General features: G+C 37.7%; 1 protein-coding gene across 10 annotated transcripts in view; it reads left to right on the plus strand.

Annotated features, from left to right (window-relative positions):
* LOC111873731 (liprin-alpha-1) overlaps positions 1-21,626 on the plus strand; it is a 438,279-nt gene that overhangs the window by 401,603 nt on the left and 15,050 nt on the right. For 6 of the 10 annotated variants that reach the window (XM_023868665.2, XM_023868669.2, XM_023868666.2 and 3 more), the window contains 5 exons: positions 3,181-3,398; positions 3,636-3,828; positions 8,246-8,335; positions 13,650-13,810; positions 15,574-15,621. In XM_023868665.2, coding sequence (XP_023724433.1) covers positions 3,181-3,398; positions 3,636-3,828; positions 8,246-8,335; positions 13,650-13,810; positions 15,574-15,621 — 710 coding nt within the window. The remainder of the gene's footprint in view (positions 1-3,180; positions 3,399-3,635; positions 3,829-8,245; positions 8,336-13,649; positions 13,811-15,573; positions 15,622-21,626) is intronic. The other 4 variants (XM_023868670.2, XM_023868671.2, XM_023868667.2 and 1 more) reach the window with 3 other exon arrangements.

Consider the following 21,626-nt stretch of genomic DNA (forward strand, 5'->3'; position numbering starts at 1 on the left):
CCAGGCTTTAATGCAAGGAGAAATAACTTGGATCTTCCAGACAATTGGAAGTCTTGATCTCATACTGGCTCTTGTTCAGAGAATTGTCAGATCTGGCTACACAATTTCCTGTGACACTTTCAGGAATGTGGACACTTAAGAGCCCCCCCCCCCCCCCTACTTGTGGTCTGGAATCACTGGTACCTTGAGTTCTGTCACATTAAATATTAAGCGACAACAGAATGAGGTTACAGAGCCAAGCAGTTTTAAGTTTATTACATAACAGTTACTTTTGCTTAGGGGAGAGAAAGGAAGAGAGGGAGTGTGTAAGGGGAAAGAAGTAATACTATGAAAAGTTAACAACTCCATCCAGTGTGACTGATAAAATGTTCTTTCTTTCTCTCCTTTTTAATCTTTCATTCTTGACATGTTTTGGTCTTAGAGACCATCTTCAGAAAGATATATCAATACGGGCGGAAACCGCTATTAACAATGCTTTTGATCAATATAAATACATACATACAATATCATTACAATGCCATGAATATAAAATCTGACCCTTTAACAACTACAGCGACGTGCATGAATACATTAAAATGTTTATGAATTAATACAATTAGTCTGTTTACAAGTCTGGTTTAAAAAGACTTTGTTAAAATTTATAATATTGCTAGCTTGATGGACCAGGATGAACCACATCAAAAAGAAAAGTAATTTTATGACTAAGCAACAAGTTAATTCAAGCAGTAATGATTTTAGCTTGTATTTGGGAAGTACCTGATTCAAATCTCAGCTTAGACATAAACCATGGTGATTGAGGTTTTTGTGGTTTTCCAGGTAAATGTCAGGATACTATCTTAAATAAGGCTACAACTGTTACCTTCCACATCCTTTCCAATGTGTTATTCATTATTATCCTATAAGTTAGTGCTGCATAGTCTGATTCACTGACACCATCATTAACCCTTCAGTTCCGTGCCCAGTGCCACGCATGCCAGCAGTTTCTGTCAAATGCCGCCGGGTTCGGTGCACTGTACGCTTAGTGTAGTGCTATGTTTCAGCTCCTGTTTTGAACTGTTGTTTTTCATGTAAAGTAATTATTTGGAATGAAATTAAAGAGGAAGTTTCTGGCTATTATTTTGTATATTCGTTGTCCCACTTTGAACTTCCTGTGGGAGTTGTAATACATTTGGATTCTTTGAAAAAGTTTCCTATTTCAACACTTGGTTGCCACAAGGAGCAAAGTGGCCAGCCATGTTGTGTCATGACCAGTGAAGAATATATATACTTCAAACCGAATCAGACAGTTTTATCAGATTCAGAGTTATACACTGAAAATGGGTGTTTTTGCTTTTCTCGATATGGTAAATGACAGAATTGAGAATAGCACAAGCATCCATTGGGAGAATATGCAAAAGTTTAAGGGACAAATAGAAAATTTCTGAATGCAATAATATGTAGGAATAACGCAAGGAAAAGAATAGCTCAGTTGGCAGACTTCAGTTAATTGAGGGACTCTGTGAAATATGCTAGTGTTGTAGAACACAAAGTGCTGGGTCGACATTCGTCTGACAAAACAGCGCCCCTTCTAAGAGAAACACATTTTATAAGCAAGATTCCACCAACTGCGAAGAAGTTAAAACCACAGTAACGGCGTGTTGTGTGTTAAAAATTGTGTACTGGTGTGACGCGTGGGACATAGGACCCTGTGTGGAATGTTTTCACGACCAACACACCCAGCTGAACTTCTAAGGTATTGTCACATGTTGGGTATATGCCACGCGACAAGTAACTTCACGCTGTATTTGATATAGCAAATTTACTGCACATTTGCTCCACACTTATACAATTCGCAGTTATACAATCTTAGTCTTATACAATTCAGTATCTCAATTGCTGTTCAACTACATCTTGGCAAATCCATTTAGCTGTCTCTGGCGGTGGCTAGCCTGCAACTGTCTGGTTACTCACTCTCTGGTAACTGGCTCAGTACTCACTCACTAATCACATACTACTGACTAGTGTTCGCTGCTCCTTATTTAGCCTCGGCACGGACAACACAGAAAACAGTGACGTGATAGGTACCACTGTTACGTGACACCATGTTTACAGGTTGCCTAGCAACACTGTCAAGAGTTGTTTACTGCTGTGTAGTAACCGCGGCAGTGGTTGCCTAACACAGTTGCTCTTCCGTTACGTCACTGTGGGGAGGGGGTGTTTACCGAGGGTTGCGTACTGATGGAAGGAGTGGGGGTATGTGACGTCACTCGCGAGACCACAGAGTTCACGTGACCCCTACTTCCCGTTGCACCATCAACGTCACAGTATTATGATACTGTCATTCATAATTTTATAGGCTTACTGTGCCAAAAAATAATTTTAAAGCAGTATGGATCAATACACCGATTCTATACACATTTCTGAACGTAGTGTGAAAATTAGAAAAACAGAACTTCATTTTTTCCCAATTTATTACACTTTAAGTGAAATGTTGCACTCTCTGATTTAAATATTTAAATATCCTCCGGCAGAGGAGTTGAGTAGGAATTTAAATGACCGCTGGTGTTGAAGGGTTAAGTTACAGATCCAAACTGAATTGTTATCACTGGGAAATATTGCCAGATATGAACAGCATGAACCATCTGTCATTTTCATTTATTTCATTTTCATTGCTTTCAAGTAGTGAGAATACTTTCTGTAGTTATGTTTAATTATAGTAATTGATGACTGCCTCTGTGGTTCCCGGCTACAGATCTAGAGGTTCCAGGTTGGATTCCTGTCACTGCCAGATTTTCTGAGAAGTACTGGGTCTGGAATGGGGTTCACTCATCCTTATGAGGATAATTGAGGAGCTATTTCAAGGAAATAGTGGCTCTGGTCTAGAAAACTTAGATTAACAGCCATGGGGATTTGTTGCGCTGACCACACTACATCATATATCCTCAAAAGTTGGCACTAACTCCGCCGACAAGCGGTGGTCGATCGGTTGGTATTGTTCGCTTGTGGACTACAGACCAAGGAGTTTTTTTTTTTTATATGGTTGTGTATGTGAAACTAGTTTCCCAAGTGACAAATTGTAATTTCAGATAATTTAGATGCCCAGTAGTTGCTTTCCTAATTATGTCTCTTAATGTCTGAATATCTTCACTGGCAGAAGGATCTTCCAGCTGGTTGTGTTCAGAGCACTACCATGTGTTGCAGATACGCACACTGGGGGAACAGGAGTGGGAGAAGATGCAACAGGCACACGTTTTGGCTAATGTTCAGCAAGCATTTGATGTATCAAGTGATGCTGAAGGCGAAGACAACGAGAGTATCTTTAGTGCAGCAGAGATGCTCTCCCCATCTGGTCACACCGATGCTCAGACCTTGGCCATGATGCTGCAGGAACAGCTAGATGCCATCAACAATGAAATCAGGTGAACAAAACATTTTGTTTCATACCTGTGAATTATTTACTCAGATTTCAGTAAAATAGCAAGTAAGGCAGACATAAGCCTCCTTTTATTTTTCCTAAGTAAGGCAAGCAGGCTAAAAATGATATGATGTATGCTGTGATTCTTCTAAATTTACCCTTAATTTTTAGCTCAAGAAGAAACTGCACGTTTATGACTACTCAGTGTTCAGGATCTTACTTAATTTTACACATTTGTCAGGTTGATACAGGAGGAGAAGCAAAGCACAGAAGCTCGTGCAGAGGAGCTGGAGTCTCGGGTTGGCAGTTTGGAGCACATGAACCTGCTGGTACGGGGAAGAAGCTTCGAACGGTCATCTCCACCTCTCAGTGGCCGCTCCACTCCCAAGTCACATCTTTCTCCCCAGAGAGATTACCTTCATAAATACCACACTGTAAGTAGCTTTCATCCAGTTCTTTTCCTTGCAGCTGTTGCTTTGAACTTTCCCCAGTTGACTTGATATAATTTCACCTTCCATTATGCACTTACTGCACCTTTACTTTTATCAGTGTTGGTATTGCTGGTGTGAATTGACTGATTGGTTGATTGAATGTGGTCATAAAAAACACCAATGTGCCTTACTGTATTAGCATATTTAACAGGGCATTACATAATTATAATTACTAACATAGGAAGTTGAAGTTAACCATGTTGAAACATGTATTGCAGCTGTGTTCACAGAATAGAAATGTTAACTTCTCTGGCAAGAAATCTGTTGCATGTAATCAGTGCATTCCCGTTTTTGAACACAATCTTCTGTGTACTGTTATGTATTTATTCAGACCTCATGTAGTGCAGTTACAAAGTTATTTCGAAAGATATTCTGTTTGTTTCTGTCAAAATTTAAGTGATAAGTGTACCTTCTGGTGTGCACTCCCTCACTGGTGATTTTATTATTTTAACTACTGTACAGAATGAGATTTCTAAATTTTATAGTGTACTGTATATTATTAAATTGTAATCATTTATTGTTTAACACTTTTTGTAAATTATATGAGATTTGTCGTGTTCATGATGTTGAAAATTTAAACTGTACTCTTTGGTTATGACATTATATAGGGTGCCAGGTGAATAGCAGTATTTTTCTTTTATTAACTTGGTTTCAGTTTATTACTTTCTTTATTTCTAGACCCCCTATACGCTTTCATAACTTGTTTAACTCTTACACTGCTGCGATCGACAGAACCCGTATTGTGACTTTAAAGTTTCAAATCTCAGGTTTCTTTACACCAATCTCATTCACACTTGGCGGATGAATAGAGTCATCTGTTGGGAACATAATGAAGCACTACTCATTTCAATGGCTGCATTCTTCTGCCCTCTAGCTTAAGAAATGTAAAAGGTTGCATTTGCACAGCGAGGCACGCGCTCTGTGGTCATGTGACGCAGGTATTTCACAGGGCTAGTAAAAATGGCTTCGTATGGTGTGCAGTGCTTTCTATAATAGTTTTAAATAAAGTTGTGGATTTTTGGTCAACATGTGACATAGTAATAAGACTAGGATAGTGAGTTATGTACTTTTTTGGCCATCTTGGACAACCCTGATTTCCCCAGTGAAAAATACTGAATAATTCAACATTTTTGCAACTTCTGCTACCTGTTCCCTGTCTGAGGGTAAGATTAGTTACATTTTATTACAAATTTTTATACTTTGCACTTAAATTATTTATAAAAGATTTATTCAAAGATAATTGAGCACAGTGGGTACTGAAAGTTACTTAACATACTAGCAGTGAAAGGGTTAAACACAAGGATAACTTTATCTTCTTCTTTGTTATGTAATTTATATATATTGATCTCTGTGGTCATGAGCTGGAATAGGACAGTGAGTATAGTGGTTATGCTGCTGGCTGGATGGCTGAGGAATCAGGTTTCAATTCCTAGCAGGGGCAAGAGATTTTCCTCTTCTCTGCAGCATCCAGATCATCTCTGGGGGTCCAGTGAGGAACTGGAGCTCAGTTCCCAGCAAAATCTAGAATTTTTTTTTCTTCTCCATGGTCTCTGTACAAGCTCTGGAGCCTGTCAAGCCTTCTGTCTAATGGGTACTGGGTATTGAGATTGTTTCCCCAGAGTAAAGCAACTTGGATATGTAACTGACCATTCACTTCCATCTAGTGTCAAGTTTAAGTAGAGATGGAACTGTATTTCCCCTCCCCCATGCATCTTCATAGCATAGTGCTTAAACACAAAGCCACATTTACTTTACCAACTCCATGATTTGGATATTTCTTAGAAGTGTCTTCAGGTATGTTCAACTTTGTCAGAAGCAGTGACAGAACATGGCTACTGAAGCAGGCAAGATGACTGAAAATTCAAATACGGTGATAATTATATATTACATAATGATGACACATGTAGTATGTAATCCCTTTCTTATATCCAGTTCAGTTCTTTGATTCTGAGTAGTGAGAGAACCATTTTACACATCGGTAATACGCCTAGCCACTGGTGGCATATGAACCTCTGTATACAAGTTTATGTGTTCGTGTGCACACGGAGCTAAATCCTGAAACATTTGTGAATAAATTAAATGTAAATTTTTTATAAGGGAAACATCTCAGAAGGGTGTACCAAAAGCTGACTTTTGAGCCTCAGCAGATTTTTAGTCAGTTATGTTGGCAATGAATATGTGTGCATGAGATGGAGTGTTCTTAAAGTAACTATTGAAATCAGAAGGATCTCTAATATTTTCTGTTTTTAACATTAGTAGCACACTGTAAAATTTTCATAATCACCTCTTTATTTTGAATGTAAATGTATAAAAAATTATTGACTTCAAAGTACATGGGCTTAAAATGTCAAAACTGCTGATAATATGTTAGTTCTGTATGCAGTGAACTGTGTTACTCTCAGTGTACTCATGCATCTTGGTCACAAGTAGTGCAGCAAGTACACATATGTTGCATCTTGTTTATGCTAGTTTTGACATACAACACAGGGTAAACACAACAGAATGTGGCAGGACACCCCTACAAAATGATTAAGTAAAAGAAAGTTATATGATCAAAACAAAGTATTCATAATGATGGGGCTCCCGCAATAGTGAACGAAGAAGAGCTGATGTTTGTTTGCTGTTAAAAGTTTTGGTTTGCACACTATAGTAGTCATATAGTTTTTCAGAATTTGGCAGTTTAACATCTGTAAGAAGACAGTATATGAATATAATTTATTTATTTTACATTGACAGAAATATGTAAGCAATATTAAAAAGCATTGATACTTTTTTATAACGTGAAGTATTTGATATTGTTAATTTATATTTTGCAACAGCCATTAAAATTGTCCGGTTTATTTATTTTTACCGTAATAGATTTTTCCTTTTCTTCTCCCTTACTAATGCCTTATTTCTTTGGGGTTACTTTGTGGTCAATGAAAATATGTTCACTAGTTATGTGTTCTATGCTCTTTTAGTTCTATTTCTTAGTACATGAGTGTTGTTAGGGCTGAATGAGGTCAAGTGGGGCCGTGTTCAAAGCTTTTTGGGTCGGTAGCAGCCATGGCTTGCCTGGCTGTCAGAAGGTTATGTGGACAGAAATTAACTTGAAGAGGCCATCAGTACAATTTTCTGTTGTGTATGGCCAGAGAGTGATTAGAGTTACCAGTATTAACTAAAAGAGTGCTTATAAAAGTGAAATTTCCCAGCATGGGGCATATTGTGTACAGAGTAAAGTGTGAGAACATGGTGTTCTTTCTTTGGGCTGCTGTGGGAGACTGGATGAAAAATATGGAAAATGGTTTCAGAAACAGTGAGAGTAGTGGATGCAGTTAAGTTATCTTGGCTCACCTCTCTCCCTCCAAATGAACCTGCTTGAGATTTTTGAGGAGGCTGCATGTCACATTGCTGAGTGTGATGAACTCTTTTGCAGTTCATTTTGGACTCTTTCATTGATATCTGATGTGTCCATTGAACATCCAGGGCCAACAGAATTGTTCATTACAGTGCCATGAATATTAAAATCATCAAGCCACATTAAAACTGTATTATGTGAAGGAATTCTGCCTGTCTTGGGACACAAAACTTAAGCTGAAAACATATTTACAGCTGCATTGTTGATTTAGTTTCAGAATACATTATCATTGCTAACACATGTTGATTCACTAGCCAGTTCTCTGTGGCAACTAAACTCCACATAGAAGAGTATGTGTGTGCAACAGCCAGCCCATCCACACTAACCAATCTCCCATAGCAATAATATGAAAACTGCCATGTCCTCGCACCCCACTCTGTATAGTTGTGTATCTAATGGCAGGGCTACCCAACCATTTATCCGTTTTTCTGTGGTACTTGTAGATGGCTTACTGGGTGCACGAGCATGTAAGATACCCAGATCATATGCATTTAAAAATTCAACTTACTAATGTTGAAGTATTTGGATGCTGTTCCAGTATCACAGTATTTGTTCGAAAAATTAGTTTTTCTTGGCATTCTGAAGAATTTCCACTCAATAAAAGTGACATTAGTTATATTTATATATATATGATAGAAGTTATGTATTACACTGGTATATATATCTTTAAATAATACATCATAATATTAAAATCTTCAAAGCCAGCTGTTATATAACTTCATGACAGCTCTCCAGTTTTTTTCTTTTTTTAATCTCTTATATTGACTGCTTACCCCAGGAAGATTGGGAACCCCTGCCTTAGATAAGGAGATAGAGACATGTGTTATTGGATACATTTAATTCAAGTTTGCTATTACTTCTTAACTGAAAGTTCACCATTTTCATTCTGAGGGGTGTTTCTTTGTGAAAGCAGCTGTAACTCTGGCTCTGGGTGTTGTGGTGACAGCAGGTATGTTTTTCTAGGCCCCTGCCTCTATGTCTCCGGCCCACCTGCATCAGTATGCCTCCACCTTGAGCCCAGGCCAACTATCCGAGTCACTGCCCGCTAGCCAGGTTCGTATAGGTTACCAGGGCACGGCTGACCAGTGGCCAGGCATGGGGATATTCCCTACTTCAGTTTATCTACCCCATTCCTTCCTCTGGCATCTCTTTCCATAGTCCCCATGGAGTTAAGTAATGTAATAGAAACCCATGTCATCAGGTATTTGTACACATTTCTTCTTCTTCATTGTCACTTGCACATGTATTATGTAGGAGGTGAGTTTGATTAATAAGAGAGACTCAAGATAGAATGGCGTTGAGGGGTGATTATTTCTCACCACTAAATTACTGGCATAGGTAGCAACTCTTAGATTCACTTCAGATTAGTGACTGAATTTTTTGGAGGAGTGGCTGTAGACTTGTTTCTTGGTTCTTGGGTGAAGAAGTTTAGAAAACTTGTATCAGAAGCTATTGAAGTTATTGCTTTGTGTTGTACTGTTGGCATTAATTTTTTGGTCTTTATCACCTTCTGAGGGTTTAATGAATAATTTCATTTCAGTTTCTGATGCCCATAATTAGATATAGCTCATCAAACAGCATCGACCAAATTGTCATGCAGATAATGTGATCCAAAGTCAAAACAGAATGTTACACATGTAAAGCAAAGTATTGTCAGGAACCCATATGTTGCATGTAACCACCGTAAGTTAAGAATGATTTAGATTTCATTATCTTCACCTTACACAAAGCAAAAGCAAGGAAACAGTCACAAGATTGGCATACTTCAAGTCAGTTTTTCACATCTCTTAAGATAATTTCAATCCTGTTTGCTTTACTGATTAGTCAGTACATCAGTATACATAAGAGTGTTTAGCTGAAGTAATTAAAGTTATAAGGTAAGTCATGATAAAATACTGAATGATGTACTGTCTATCAATATGAAAGATCTGAAGGAAGTGGGGGCTTTATGGAGCAAAAATAGAACCGCGTGACCTTACTACAGACACGGTGTACAGAAGATAAAGAGAAACATGGTGTGCTGTATGAAATTTGAAAAAGGATGAAAACTCCTTTCATGCTGATTAGCATTACCTCACCCTTTCCGTGTTGTTGTGAATCTGTAACCTATTGGTTTATGTAAAAACTACTGTGAAGTATGCTGCTTCTGAAAGATAGTGCCGGTCACAAGTCCACAGCACAAAATGCTTAGCTGACAGTTGACTCTGCATCATAAATGTACAAATCTTTTCATTTATATATGCTTCAAGCATATAAGTAAATAAATGACCAGAGAAGTAATCCAAAAAGCTGTTTGGGTGTTTCTTTCTTATGGATTTATTTTATATCTTAAATGGTATGTACAGTTATTCATGTTCATAAATAAACATTTGTGTTAAATATTCTTAAGCAATTGCAGTGAAAAGTATTTTGTGTGGTGGAGAGTTGCCCTTCTCCCAGTAGATGTAGACAGAATGGTTCCTGCCTGCCCCACCTTGCTTGAAAGAGTGAAAAGTGACTTTCTCTGATCTTGTCTGCAGCCTGCTCTGTCTCACTGTTCTGTCTTTAGTTGTTCTCACTGCAATATGACTATTTCCACTCTTGTGTTTGATCCTTTGCACCCTGTACATTGGCATGCTTTGTGATTTCTGAGGAGAAGCACAACTTAGACTTAATGTTTGACCTAGGTCTAGAGTATTGTGTACATTTATTTAGTGACCTTGGGAGTGATACTGAATTCATCTGTTACAAGAACTTCACCCAGTTTTGTCTTTGGAAAACTAAAACTTTGTGTTACCTATAAGTATATTCCCAGTAGGTGTTACAGCCATTTTCCTTGTTAGTTACAGATTTAATATGTAGCTTTCCAAGACAGTGTTAATAGCCAACTGAAATCTTCATTTTCAGCTCAGTAGCTGTTGCCAGTCTGCTAGAATGAAAGTTTATTCACAATGCAGATATTAATCATGTGATTAAAATGCATGAATGTTTAACATTAAAGTTCTGCAGTGGTGACCTAAATATATAACATTATGTGTTGGTAACTTTTATACATGACAACTGTGTTTGTGTTTAGTGATCAAGTGTGATGATGTGTTACATCTAGAAGACATTCCATGTTGCTGTTGTTTAAACACAAGTTGTCATTACCCTGGATATATTCAGATGTAACCTTAATTTCTTAAAAATATGTTGAGTTTTATTAGGGCTCGCCTTGTGTAACTTTCTTCTACCCTGAAAATGGAGACAGCTCAAAACACTGGTACACATCTGTCAGACTTCACATCACATCCCAAAAGAACATAATGTTAATATTCACTGCCATGAGGCCCTCAGATCAAATAATTAGGATTTTCAGATGAGGGAGGAGGAGGTGGGTCTGTGTAGTGCCTGTTGGAGTAGCGTACAGAATTTTAGTTAGGAAACTTGAAGGGAAGAGACCATTTAGGAGATCTAGGCATAAATGGGAGGATAATATTGAAGTGGATCTTAAATAAATAGGATGTGAACTAGATTCATTTCACTCAGGATAGGATTCATTGATGATCTGTCATGGACATGGTAAATACATCTTTGGTTTCCATAAAAGTTGAGGGAATTTCTGAAACAGCCATGTGGGGATCAGCTGCTTCATGGAGTTAGTTATCTGTTTGGTATTCTGTTGCCATACTGTGTTTTGTACTTGTACTTTTCATGGAAGACTGCATCATCCAAATTTTCTAAGGTAGTCATGGTGATCTCGGGTCTAGAAAACCGAGATTAACGGCCGTGGGGATTTGTTGCACTGACCACGCGACACGCTCTATCCGTAAAAGTTGGCATTAACTTGGCTGACAAGCAGCGGTCGCTCGATCGGTATAGTTCACTTGCGGACTAAAAGTTAACCATGGTGATACGGTTTGAGAAACCAAGCACTGCATGTAAATTACATAATTGTATCATGAGCACAGAATTTTCAGCTGCCTTCTGATTTGATGATAATGGCTTTTAGCATCAGTGTTCACTTTTCTAATCAACTTCCTTCAGCACCCTGCCTTCAAGCTCAATTCACTGCCTAAATTTCTGAGCTTGTGTCCCCCTTCATTAATAAGCGCTTCTGATGTAAAGTATAAATGTCTAATATGTAACAGAATCTCAGTTATACAGAAGATAACAGTTCTGAGGTTTGAAGTTCTTTGATTGACTTGGCTCATTCTCTTTATAATTATCCCTTTGTCTACTGTTCCTCCTTTCCTCAGGTACTACTTCACTTCTTCCTCTACTCTATTTCCTCACTTCAGTGGCTTTCAACCCTTTCTTACTGCTGTTTTTGCTTTTATTTCTTTGATTCTTTGTAACCTCAGCTTTCTTTCATACTGTAGTTTCTGAACCTCTTCTGACAGTGTCGCCATTGCAGCATACATAATGCTTTTATATGTTACTATATCAGAGCTTTGTAGTACTGTGAATTAATTTGATAAATATTTTTATTTAATTATTTATAAATGCTTTGGTATATGTGAATTTATATGTTTCATACACACCTGTTATCCTTGTATCTTGTAGTGATTTCTAGAATGAATATGTAAAATACAGTGAAATCTGTCACAGTAATGGATATTAGGTGTACTGTATGTTGACTGCCAGTTCGAGAGATGTTTTACTCGTAGCTTCAAGACAAAGATGCAGTTTTAGTCACCTAACAATACATGTTGGATCTGAAGTTCTGATAGCCACAACTATAATGTTGTAATGCCATGTAGTTCAGTAGAAGTCCACTGACATTTCAGAGGAACATTGGAAAACTTCTACCAAGCTACATGACATTACAACCCAGAAAACTGTGCTTTCAGTCTGCAATGAGAGTTTGGGAATATGGACTGCACTCATCTGGATCAGGGTATGGGCCAGTGATGGGCTTCCAAGAACACAACAATGAAATTTCAGGTTCCATAAAAGGCAGGAGATTTTTTGAATACCTAGGTGACTATTGTCTTCTCAAAGACTCGTTTATGGAGTCCTGAGTTCAGTCCCATTTGAGGTTTGTTGTTGATAGAATGGCACTTGGGCAGGCTTTTCTCTTAGCAGTTTGGTTTTACCATGCTGATGGTTCCATCAGTGCTCCATACTCAAGTATCATCAGTGGCTGGTTCAATAGGCATATTTGAAGCTCCAATACTATCCCACTCCTACAATTAGTAACTCACACACTCATGGATCGTATATAGCATCTTATATTGCCTCTGGGTAGAACCCAGTGGTGGACTGTTTCAGACCTTCAGCTTCTGTAATATGTGGAGAATATATTGACCAATTGAGCGACTGTCAACTTCTCGAGAAGGACTCTGTTCCATGAGTTAATTGTTTAAACTTCTGATTTAGTGAAAATGGAGTACCTGAAGTCATTAATGTAGGATTGTAAATAGAAGGTGACTGTGCAGAGATTTAATTAGAACATGCCACACTGTTTGCACGAAGGCAGTATTGCTTTTGATACAGATTGTTATACATCTCTAGTAGAAGGTGAAAGCACTCATGTCATTACAGCATGTGTGGAACATTGAAGTAAGGTTACCTAAAGTTTTCAGATAGTGGCAATGACTGGAGCTCCTGACCTGAACTGTCTTTACCCCTAGCTGACGGATAGGTTGGGAGGGATTTAATGCAATTAGATATACTAGAGAATAGTTAAATACCAATACTCTTTTGTGATTCAGACCCATGTCATTCACTTTATAATTCTGTGATTGATTTACCAGTTTAAAAATAGGTAGTTTATCTTTCAAAACATTTTGAGTTTGAACTGTTGATAAATAGAGAAATTTTCTTTGGTTTATGATTGTAACATGTTTCTTGAAATTATCAAATATAGATATGCTGTGGACAAAACCTGTTTAGATGTGAATTCCGCAGCTAAAAGTAATATTCTAAATAATATAATAATTAAAATAATATGAGTTCACATCTGAGTCTTCCCTTTGTGCAACACAGTGTATTACATCCAGATTTGTGATATACAGTTAATTAGTTTCTGACTTTGCGTGCAATTATTGAGTTGCAGTTCATTTGGTCATGAATTTTGGATTAATGACAAGTTAAGAATTTATCTCAACAGTGGATGAGGGTAAGTTTGATATCCCTTAATATAAGGCATCAACACCATAAGAGAAGTATAATATCAGCTTTTTTATTATTATCATTTTAATACATAAAAATTAAAGTCAACTATTGTTGCACATTGACACTGGTGAGAGATTTCACTGTACAAAAACAAAACAGCTTGTAGTCTTATTTCACAATGTAGACATGATTTTTTTTTTGTAATATGAGGTGGCTTCCATGGGACACTTACTAAAATGAATTATGTGAAGTTGCCAGAAGGTTATAAATGTATAATTTCTGTATGCAGCTTCAGTTGGCACCTCTGTCAGCAGAGCTTTCAAAGGAAGAACTTCATTCTGTTACAACTGGAGGTGAAAGCAGTGGTGCAGCTAGTCCTCTAACTGCAAGATCACTCAGGCTAGAGAGGGTCGCTCAAGCATTAGCACAAAGCCAGGAGGAACTTCGCAGGTAATCTACATTAATCCTGAAACACTCCATTGAGCAAGAAAACTGAGGAAAATTCACTTCTGGTAATGAAAAGTGGAGTGTTAGAAGTGGATGAGGTTTCAGTATTGCATGATTACAGAAACTGCAATTTGGGAACATTTTGAATAGGAGCTTTTATCTTGTATTGCAAATGCTCATAAAGAACACAGTTGTGTATGTTCATTATAGAAGTGGCAACTTTCACACAGATGATTCACGCTTAACTTTAAATATGTCTTCAAGAGTTTTAATATCGCATCAGTGTTCTTTTTTTTCAGTCTTTAACTGCAGTACTGATAATGGCTTATATTTGTGACATGCCATAAATGGAAAGTCAAGAGAATTGCATTAGTTGGTAGTAAACAAACCAAACCAAAAATTAAAATGTATAGTTTTTAATTAGTGGACCACCTCTGTTGTCTAGTGGTCAGCGTTCCTGGCTACAGATCCAGAGGTCCTGGTTCGATTTCCGGCACTGCCAGATTTTTCTGAGAAGTAATCGGTCTGGAACAGAGTCGGTTCAGCCTCGTGATGATAATTGAGGAGCTATTTGAAGGAATTAATGGCTCCAGTCTAGAAAGCCGGAATTAATGACTGTGGGGATTTGTTGCGCTGACCATGCAACACCCTCTATCTGCTAAAAAGTTGGCACTAAAGTTCGCCGACAAGCAGCGGTCGCTCAGTCGGTATAGTTCACTTGCAGACTAAAATCACCAAGTTTTTTTTTTTTTCTGTTGTGTAGTTTCCTAGATAGGAAGTAGACTGGATGGCTATGATTTACTGCTATCTAATGGTGGTAGAATAATAATAATAATAATAACAACAACAATAACCTCCTTTGGTTCAGTAGTTTTGATACCAAGACTCATTATCTGGTATGAACTAGCTGTTCTCAGTCATTCTTGGTTAGACCTCACAACAGACCACCATGACAAAAATACCCAAAGAGTGTAATATGCTTTTGCAGCAATTTATATTTCTTTTGGATACAGAAAAAATATAAAAGTGAAAGGTCTGGCATTACCTGAGAGACACCTGAAGAGCTCTCACCTTGTAACTTAGATATAATCAGCAAATGACAATTCCGTTAGCTGCTGTTTGAAAAATTATGTACACTCCTTTGGGTTAAGTCTTCTAGTACTTGCTGTACCTTTCAGTGAACTTCCTCATCAATTATGAATTGAAATTTGTTTAGAAATTAATTGATATAGGTGATAGTGCCATTACTACATGCATTTATTTCTGATTAACAACATACTCATTATTTTAACAAAATCAGATAGTATGCTCTGCTCACTAAGATACAGTGGTGAGCAGGTAAACTTGCTACTGCTGCATAATAAAACATTTTTAATAGATTTATAAGCAAACTTGAAGAAATGTGAACATTTTGTGTTAGTGGTTTAACAGAGGGCCAAGTGAGGATGAGCAGATGATAAAGAACAATCTCTGTATGTTAATACTATAATTTTTTCTTCTAGAACCAGTTTTAACTCAGGACTGTGGTTTTCATTCTATGAAGAAACCATATGATAGGTGATGGTTTTGATCCTTTTCATGTTAGGAGTATCACATCACCTGTTTTGATTCAGTATACTATATAGTATATTAAATGGGAGAATGTAATTGTATTTGTAACTTTCAACATGGAATCAGGACCAGGTTATCTTAGGACAGGATAATATCTTTATATGCAAACTCTGTATTACTTATCTGCCATACATGTTTGTTTTTCCACTGCGCAGGCGAGCGGGCTCTCCGGCCATGCTGCCTCCCACTGGCCTCGCACTCAGGTTAAATTTCTCAAAACTCTCAAATCTGTTCCACCACAATTTATCTGTGTGGAGGTTATGTGCTTAAAGGTGTTTAACTCACAGCCAAGTCTGGGTTATCCTCTCAGCAGTAACAGTAATATGTTATCAGTCAATAACAGCAAAACTAATAAAGAAGAATATAATTGAGCCTTAATGGTTTTATTGCTGGGTTTGAACTTCTAGAATTACAGAAGTACTGAAATGAATCTCACCTACTATCAGATATAATAGTAAAATTTGTTCCTTAACTGAAATAATTGTGATAAGGTACATCCACTTCTTAAGTTATGTTGAAACTGGGTGTCAAAAGAATAAATTATGCTAAGCCAACATTATTCCATATATTTGATATCCATTTTGTATGGCATAATATCTATTGAGTGGCTGTGATGTACCATCATTAAGCTGACCTCTGATTCGCATGTAGATTACAGCACAGAAATTCACTCTTTTCCCTTTAGCCTATGAATGATTGCACATTTATATTTCAAGTTGTCATGAAGTTTGTTTAGCATGGAAATATGAGTCCCACCCTTCTTTTATTGCGTTACGCAATTTAGACCACAGACAGAAAATTTGTAGCTTCAGTTTTATAGCATCTATTTGCTGTTACAGTATGAAATAATTTTTATCCTTGGTCACTAAGTTAATTTAAATTGTTTTATTGTAACTGCCACCTGAAGATTATTCATACTGCATGGGAACCATAAGCTTATCCTGTAGCAGCAGATATGAAACTTATTTGCAGGATTCCTCCCAAAACAGTGGCATACTCACTGTAGTTAACAGATTCATGATACTTCACCAAGAAGTACACTTTTTATTTGTATTTATTGCTCATTTTAGTTCATGCATAGGGCCATTTCATAAAGAAAACATACACACACTGGTACATAGGTAATTTCTCATGGAACTGGTGGAAATGAGGTTTAGTTCAAGCCCATGCTTTCTTCTGACACTAGCATTTCTTTTGAAGTGTGTTGGAAACAGAGTTATGAGATGCTCAGAGTAGATAGAGTAAAGATAAAGTTGTTTCTATACTTGATTAAGTAAGCATCACACAACGAAGATGTATTTGTGACTTGAGGTGTAGCTCGTCCATTCTTTACCTTGGCACTAGATAGGGGTGAGTGGTCAGCTTCACTCCCCTGCCACTTTACCCCTGGGGAAACAGCCCCCAGTACCCATTTGGTAGGAGACAGAGTGAAGCCCACATCCAGTCTGAACACTATGGGGAAGACGAAAACTCTTGCCCCTGCCAGAAATCTGACCCTGCCCATCCAGCCCATGGCCTATCTCTATACCAGCTGAGTTGTTTCAGCTTCCAGAGAGGATAGAACAGTTTAAATAAACTGAAATAACATGGCTCTGCTGGCAGACCTGCAGACAAATATGATCATGATTCAGTGACAAAATTTTTGCCCATGCTACAGATCAGACTCCAGATTTGTCATGCTCCATATTCTTAATGCTGCAGTGATCCAAGAAAGATAGGTATGCATTTTGTTGTCATGGATCAGGGGTTTGCAGTTGTTGCTGTGTGTCAGTGAAAATTCATATGATCATGAATAATTCAGTGCTAATAATCTGGTACTGCCATCATACTGCCTCAAAATATGCCACTACAACACTGCTGAAAAATATTGTTCTCTTTCATATGCTCTTATTTTCAGCAGACAAGACATTTGTAAGCCCCTCCCCCCCTAGTCATACATGTAGTACAGCCTATATATGAGTAGTATAATGATATGTAGTTAGTTGTAGCTGTACTGACTTAGGCTGTCCAGTGATTGAGGTTACCACTTTCTAACAGGCTCAACAGAGTATATGCCTCCCACCTTTCCACATGAGGACAGAAACAGATCCATTTCCTAAAGTGTTTTATTCTTCAGAATGCTAGATGAAGGACAAAGTCTGAACACCCAGTAAACCCTGAGCATAAGGTGTCCCAGTTTATGCAGATCTGTATATGCAGCATTCATTCCCGTTTTAGTCAGCATGGGTGTAATGTTGGAGTATGTTTAGTTATGCCTTGTAACAAATTTGTGTGCCACAATGTTTGGCCGGACTCGTGATTTGAAATGGCTTCCAGAATCAGAGTTTTAGTCTGTGAGATAGAGCTAGTAGTTTAACAATTTCAATTCACCACAAAAAAGATGTGGTTTTGGTGATGATCTGTAAATTATATGTGGTTGTTTTTGTTCAGTTCTGTAAGGTTTCATTATTACAATCATCTCTACTACTATAATGATTTTGCCCTTATATCATCACTCTTATCTTCATCGTGAAATATCTGACGTTCTAGTTTCTTTGTATGGCATTTTGTACATTTTTTTCCCCTGTCTACCCTTCTCTTTATTACATGTCACAACACAATGGCTGCATAAGACATGTCCACATTTGTAGCACAGTTTAATAATTCAAATGAACTTTGCATGTAGGACAATTTATATTCTTGGCAGTCAGTTTCTTAGGTCAACTGATCCCCCCTTTTAGTGAGGCATGAATGTCGCTTGTTATATAGCAAAATGTAAAACCCCATTTTTCCATATGTAATGGCTCCAAGGTATGTCCATGGAGATGATGGTTGCAGTCTACCTCTTTACTAGAATAATGTTTTCATACTCATCACATATGTCTGCTGCACTTAACTAAGCAGGCTCAGGAGAACATTTTATATAATAATCAGATACAGTGCCCCCCCCCCAGATTATGTTCTTTGACATATTTCCATGTCATGAAATTCTGCAACATGAACTCTGTTTTTCCATTTTATAAGTGTTCCTGTGGATTTGTTTTAATCCACAGCTGTAATAAAAATATGCTTTATCAAGTGTTTAATATGAACTATATATAATTCCTTTCCATACTCCTTTAGGTGTAATACTTGAGTTTGAATTTGATGGCCTCTTCTCAGACATATTAAATAAGGATAGTACAGTACACAGAGTAAAGTAAGATGGGAATAACATCCACATTACCAGCCCCCCCCCCCGGGCACTGTGCCTAGGCCAGCCATTGGTCAGATACTAACCCACATGCATATGGGACATGAACTTCTTAACAAATAATAATTTCTTTTAAAGAATAATTTGACATTAATATTTTGTTCTAATTAATCTTGTATTAAAAATCGAATGTTTATCCCAAATTTCCATATGGGAAAATTTATGATCCATGTGTCAGTTTTATTGTCACATTTTATAGTTTCCTTATAGGTCAGATTCTGTAACCCATATGTCCATAATGTTGGGGCACATTGTCTTTGAGAATTAACCAGGTCGTACTGGGAAGAGAAGAACGTTTTACAAGAAAGAGGAATTCTGGTGTGCTTTAAAAGTTGAGAGATGTGGATTTGGCTATGTTAGAAGGTCTACACGTTGTCGTTAAATTCATCTTCTACAGAAGTCTGCCTACAGAACTTCTTGAGGGCTTTTTATAACGAGAAATGTATGAAAGTAGCTTAGCAGTTGAGAGGTTAAATAAAATTCATTCCCTAGCTACCTTCATTTGCTTGAATCAGTATAGTGGTATCACATTGGTGTGCTAGTTTTAGCTACTGCTGCTCGTGCTCTTACTGCTGCTGCTTCTACTGAATTACAAGAAACATTTTATTGCAGTTTTCATTACTACTCCATAGGCTTCTAATTTTCTACTTCATCTCTATATTATTTTGTGTACACTAGCTTCATGCTGTAGAACACTGATTGTTCATTAAATAAATTCTTGCCACATATGTACAGTAACATGCGTGTCTTTATTTTAATTGTTTTTAAATGTTGAGATGCAGAGATTTGTATAAAATTTTGCACCCATCTGTCTTTAAATGAAAGTATGTAGATTTCACAGACATCATTGGAATGATAGCTTAAAAGGCCTCCGTTAGTCAGAATCTGGTCTGATGAAAATTATGCAGTAAAATGAATTACAAAATTTTATAATTGTCAGCTCACACTAGCTTCATTTGTAGAAAGAAGTAGTTGAAAGAAATTCTCCTCAGAACTTCTGATTGCTGATAAAAGTGCCCCTATAATAACAATTTGATCTCTGTAATTGTTTGATATGTGTTGTAAAATTTTAAGCTCTTATGCATTGCTGGAAGGGTTTGAACAGTGTGAACTGAAAGTTGAGCATTCCACCCTCCAGTCATCTGTTACCATTTAGTATGGTGATAATGCCAAAGGTGTAAAATGACAGATTTTTAAATTATGATGTCTGAACTGGATGTGTACATATTTTAATAGACTCATGTATTTAAGTTTATGAGTTTTTAAATTGATACTTAATACCCTTCTCTACCATATCATAAGAATATTATACCATAAATGAAAAGTTAAGTCATGAAAGATTGACTGAATAGTCTTTTTTAAATGATTTGTTTCAAAAATGTTAATATCTGTCTAACCATCTTTAATATGACGACTGTTCGGAGAGTAACCTCAGGTGAGCTGTTAACAAAATGAACAATGAAAGGAAAAACTGTATTATGAATAAAAAATGTGTACATGCTTAAGCTACTTCTCAACATAGTCACTGTTGGAATTGAGGCACTTGTATAATTTTGTATGCTTGTGTAAAATAAGTTTGCCTCCTATGAGCTCAGCCACGTTTTGTATTGTGAAATGCTAAAGAAATGGCCTAGGGCCATTCAGAAAAAGCTTGGAATACTGACATCTAGTATAGTGCTCCTCCATGACAATGTGAGTCTGCATATAGCTGCATGCACTTGAGCACTGCTGGAGCATTTAAACTGGGAGTTGCTTGACCGCCCTCCTTACAGCCCTGATCTTGATCCAAGCAACTACCACCAATTTGCCTACCTGAAGAACTGGTTGTGATCACAGTGCTTCAACAGTAATGAGAAGTTGACGGAAGGTGTCAAAACATGGGTGAGCTCACATGTGGCAGACTTCTTTGACACATGCACACATAAACTTATTCCCCAAAATAACAAGTCTCTCAATTCCTATGGTGACTACATTGAGAAATAGCTTAAGTATTTACATATAATTTGGCCACGCCATAGCTCAAGCGGTTAGTCGCTGGCTTCCCACTGTGGCGGCCTGGGTTTGATCCCTGGTCTGGTCAAGTGGGATTTGTGGTGGACAAAGTGGCGCTGGGGCAGGTTTTCTTGGAGTACTTTAGTTTCCCCTGCCACTCTTCATTCCACCAATTGCTCCACAGTCACCCTCACCTGTCATCTGGGGCTGGTACAGTAGGCCAGAAGTGGCCGCAGTACAAGGGACTTAGTCCCACCCCAGTAGCAATAAAAAAAATACATATAATTGTGTACAATGACATTTCTTTCTCATTGGTTGTTTTGTTACCAGCTCACTAGAGGTTACTTTCTGAATAGCCCTCTTGTTTTTTTATTGCTAGGGGTGTGGGACTAAGTCCCATGTGCTGCGGCCACTTCTGGCATGTTGTACAGCCCCAGATGATAGGTGAGAGTGATTGTGGAGCAATTGGTGGAACGAAGATTGGCAGGGGAAACCGAAGTACTTGGAGAAAACCTGCCCCAACGCCACTTTGTCCACCAGAAATCCCACTTGACCAGACCCGGGATCGAACCTGGGCCACCACGGTGGGAAGCCAGCGACTAACCGCTTGAGCTGTGGTGCAGCCCAAATAGCCCTCTTACTAGCCCTATACTTTAAGTTTTGAAACTTTCTTGGTACCATAAAAATGTCTAAAACAGTCCCATAGAGAATTTATTATGTTTTAAAGCTATAATATTGCAAATTGTATTGAATAATCATTGTTCTACTGCATGAGAAGTAATCATTTGTATGTTTGCTGCTAGGAGTCTCTTGAAGATGCCACATTGAGAGTTGTTGTCTCTTTCTGCACCATAGGGCTGTGAGAGAGTTTGTTATGTCACCACCATAAACAGGGAGGTATTTGAAGTGACACTGACATTTCATACATCCTTTTTGGAGTTCAGGTATCATATCTCATGGCAGAGAGTCCTTCTGTTTTCTCAG

This window comes from Cryptotermes secundus, unplaced genomic scaffold, assembly GCF_002891405.2.
Source record: "Cryptotermes secundus unplaced genomic scaffold, Csec_1.0 scaffold142, whole genome shotgun sequence".
NCBI classification, from domain to species: Eukaryota; Metazoa; Arthropoda; class Insecta; order Blattodea; family Kalotermitidae; genus Cryptotermes; species Cryptotermes secundus.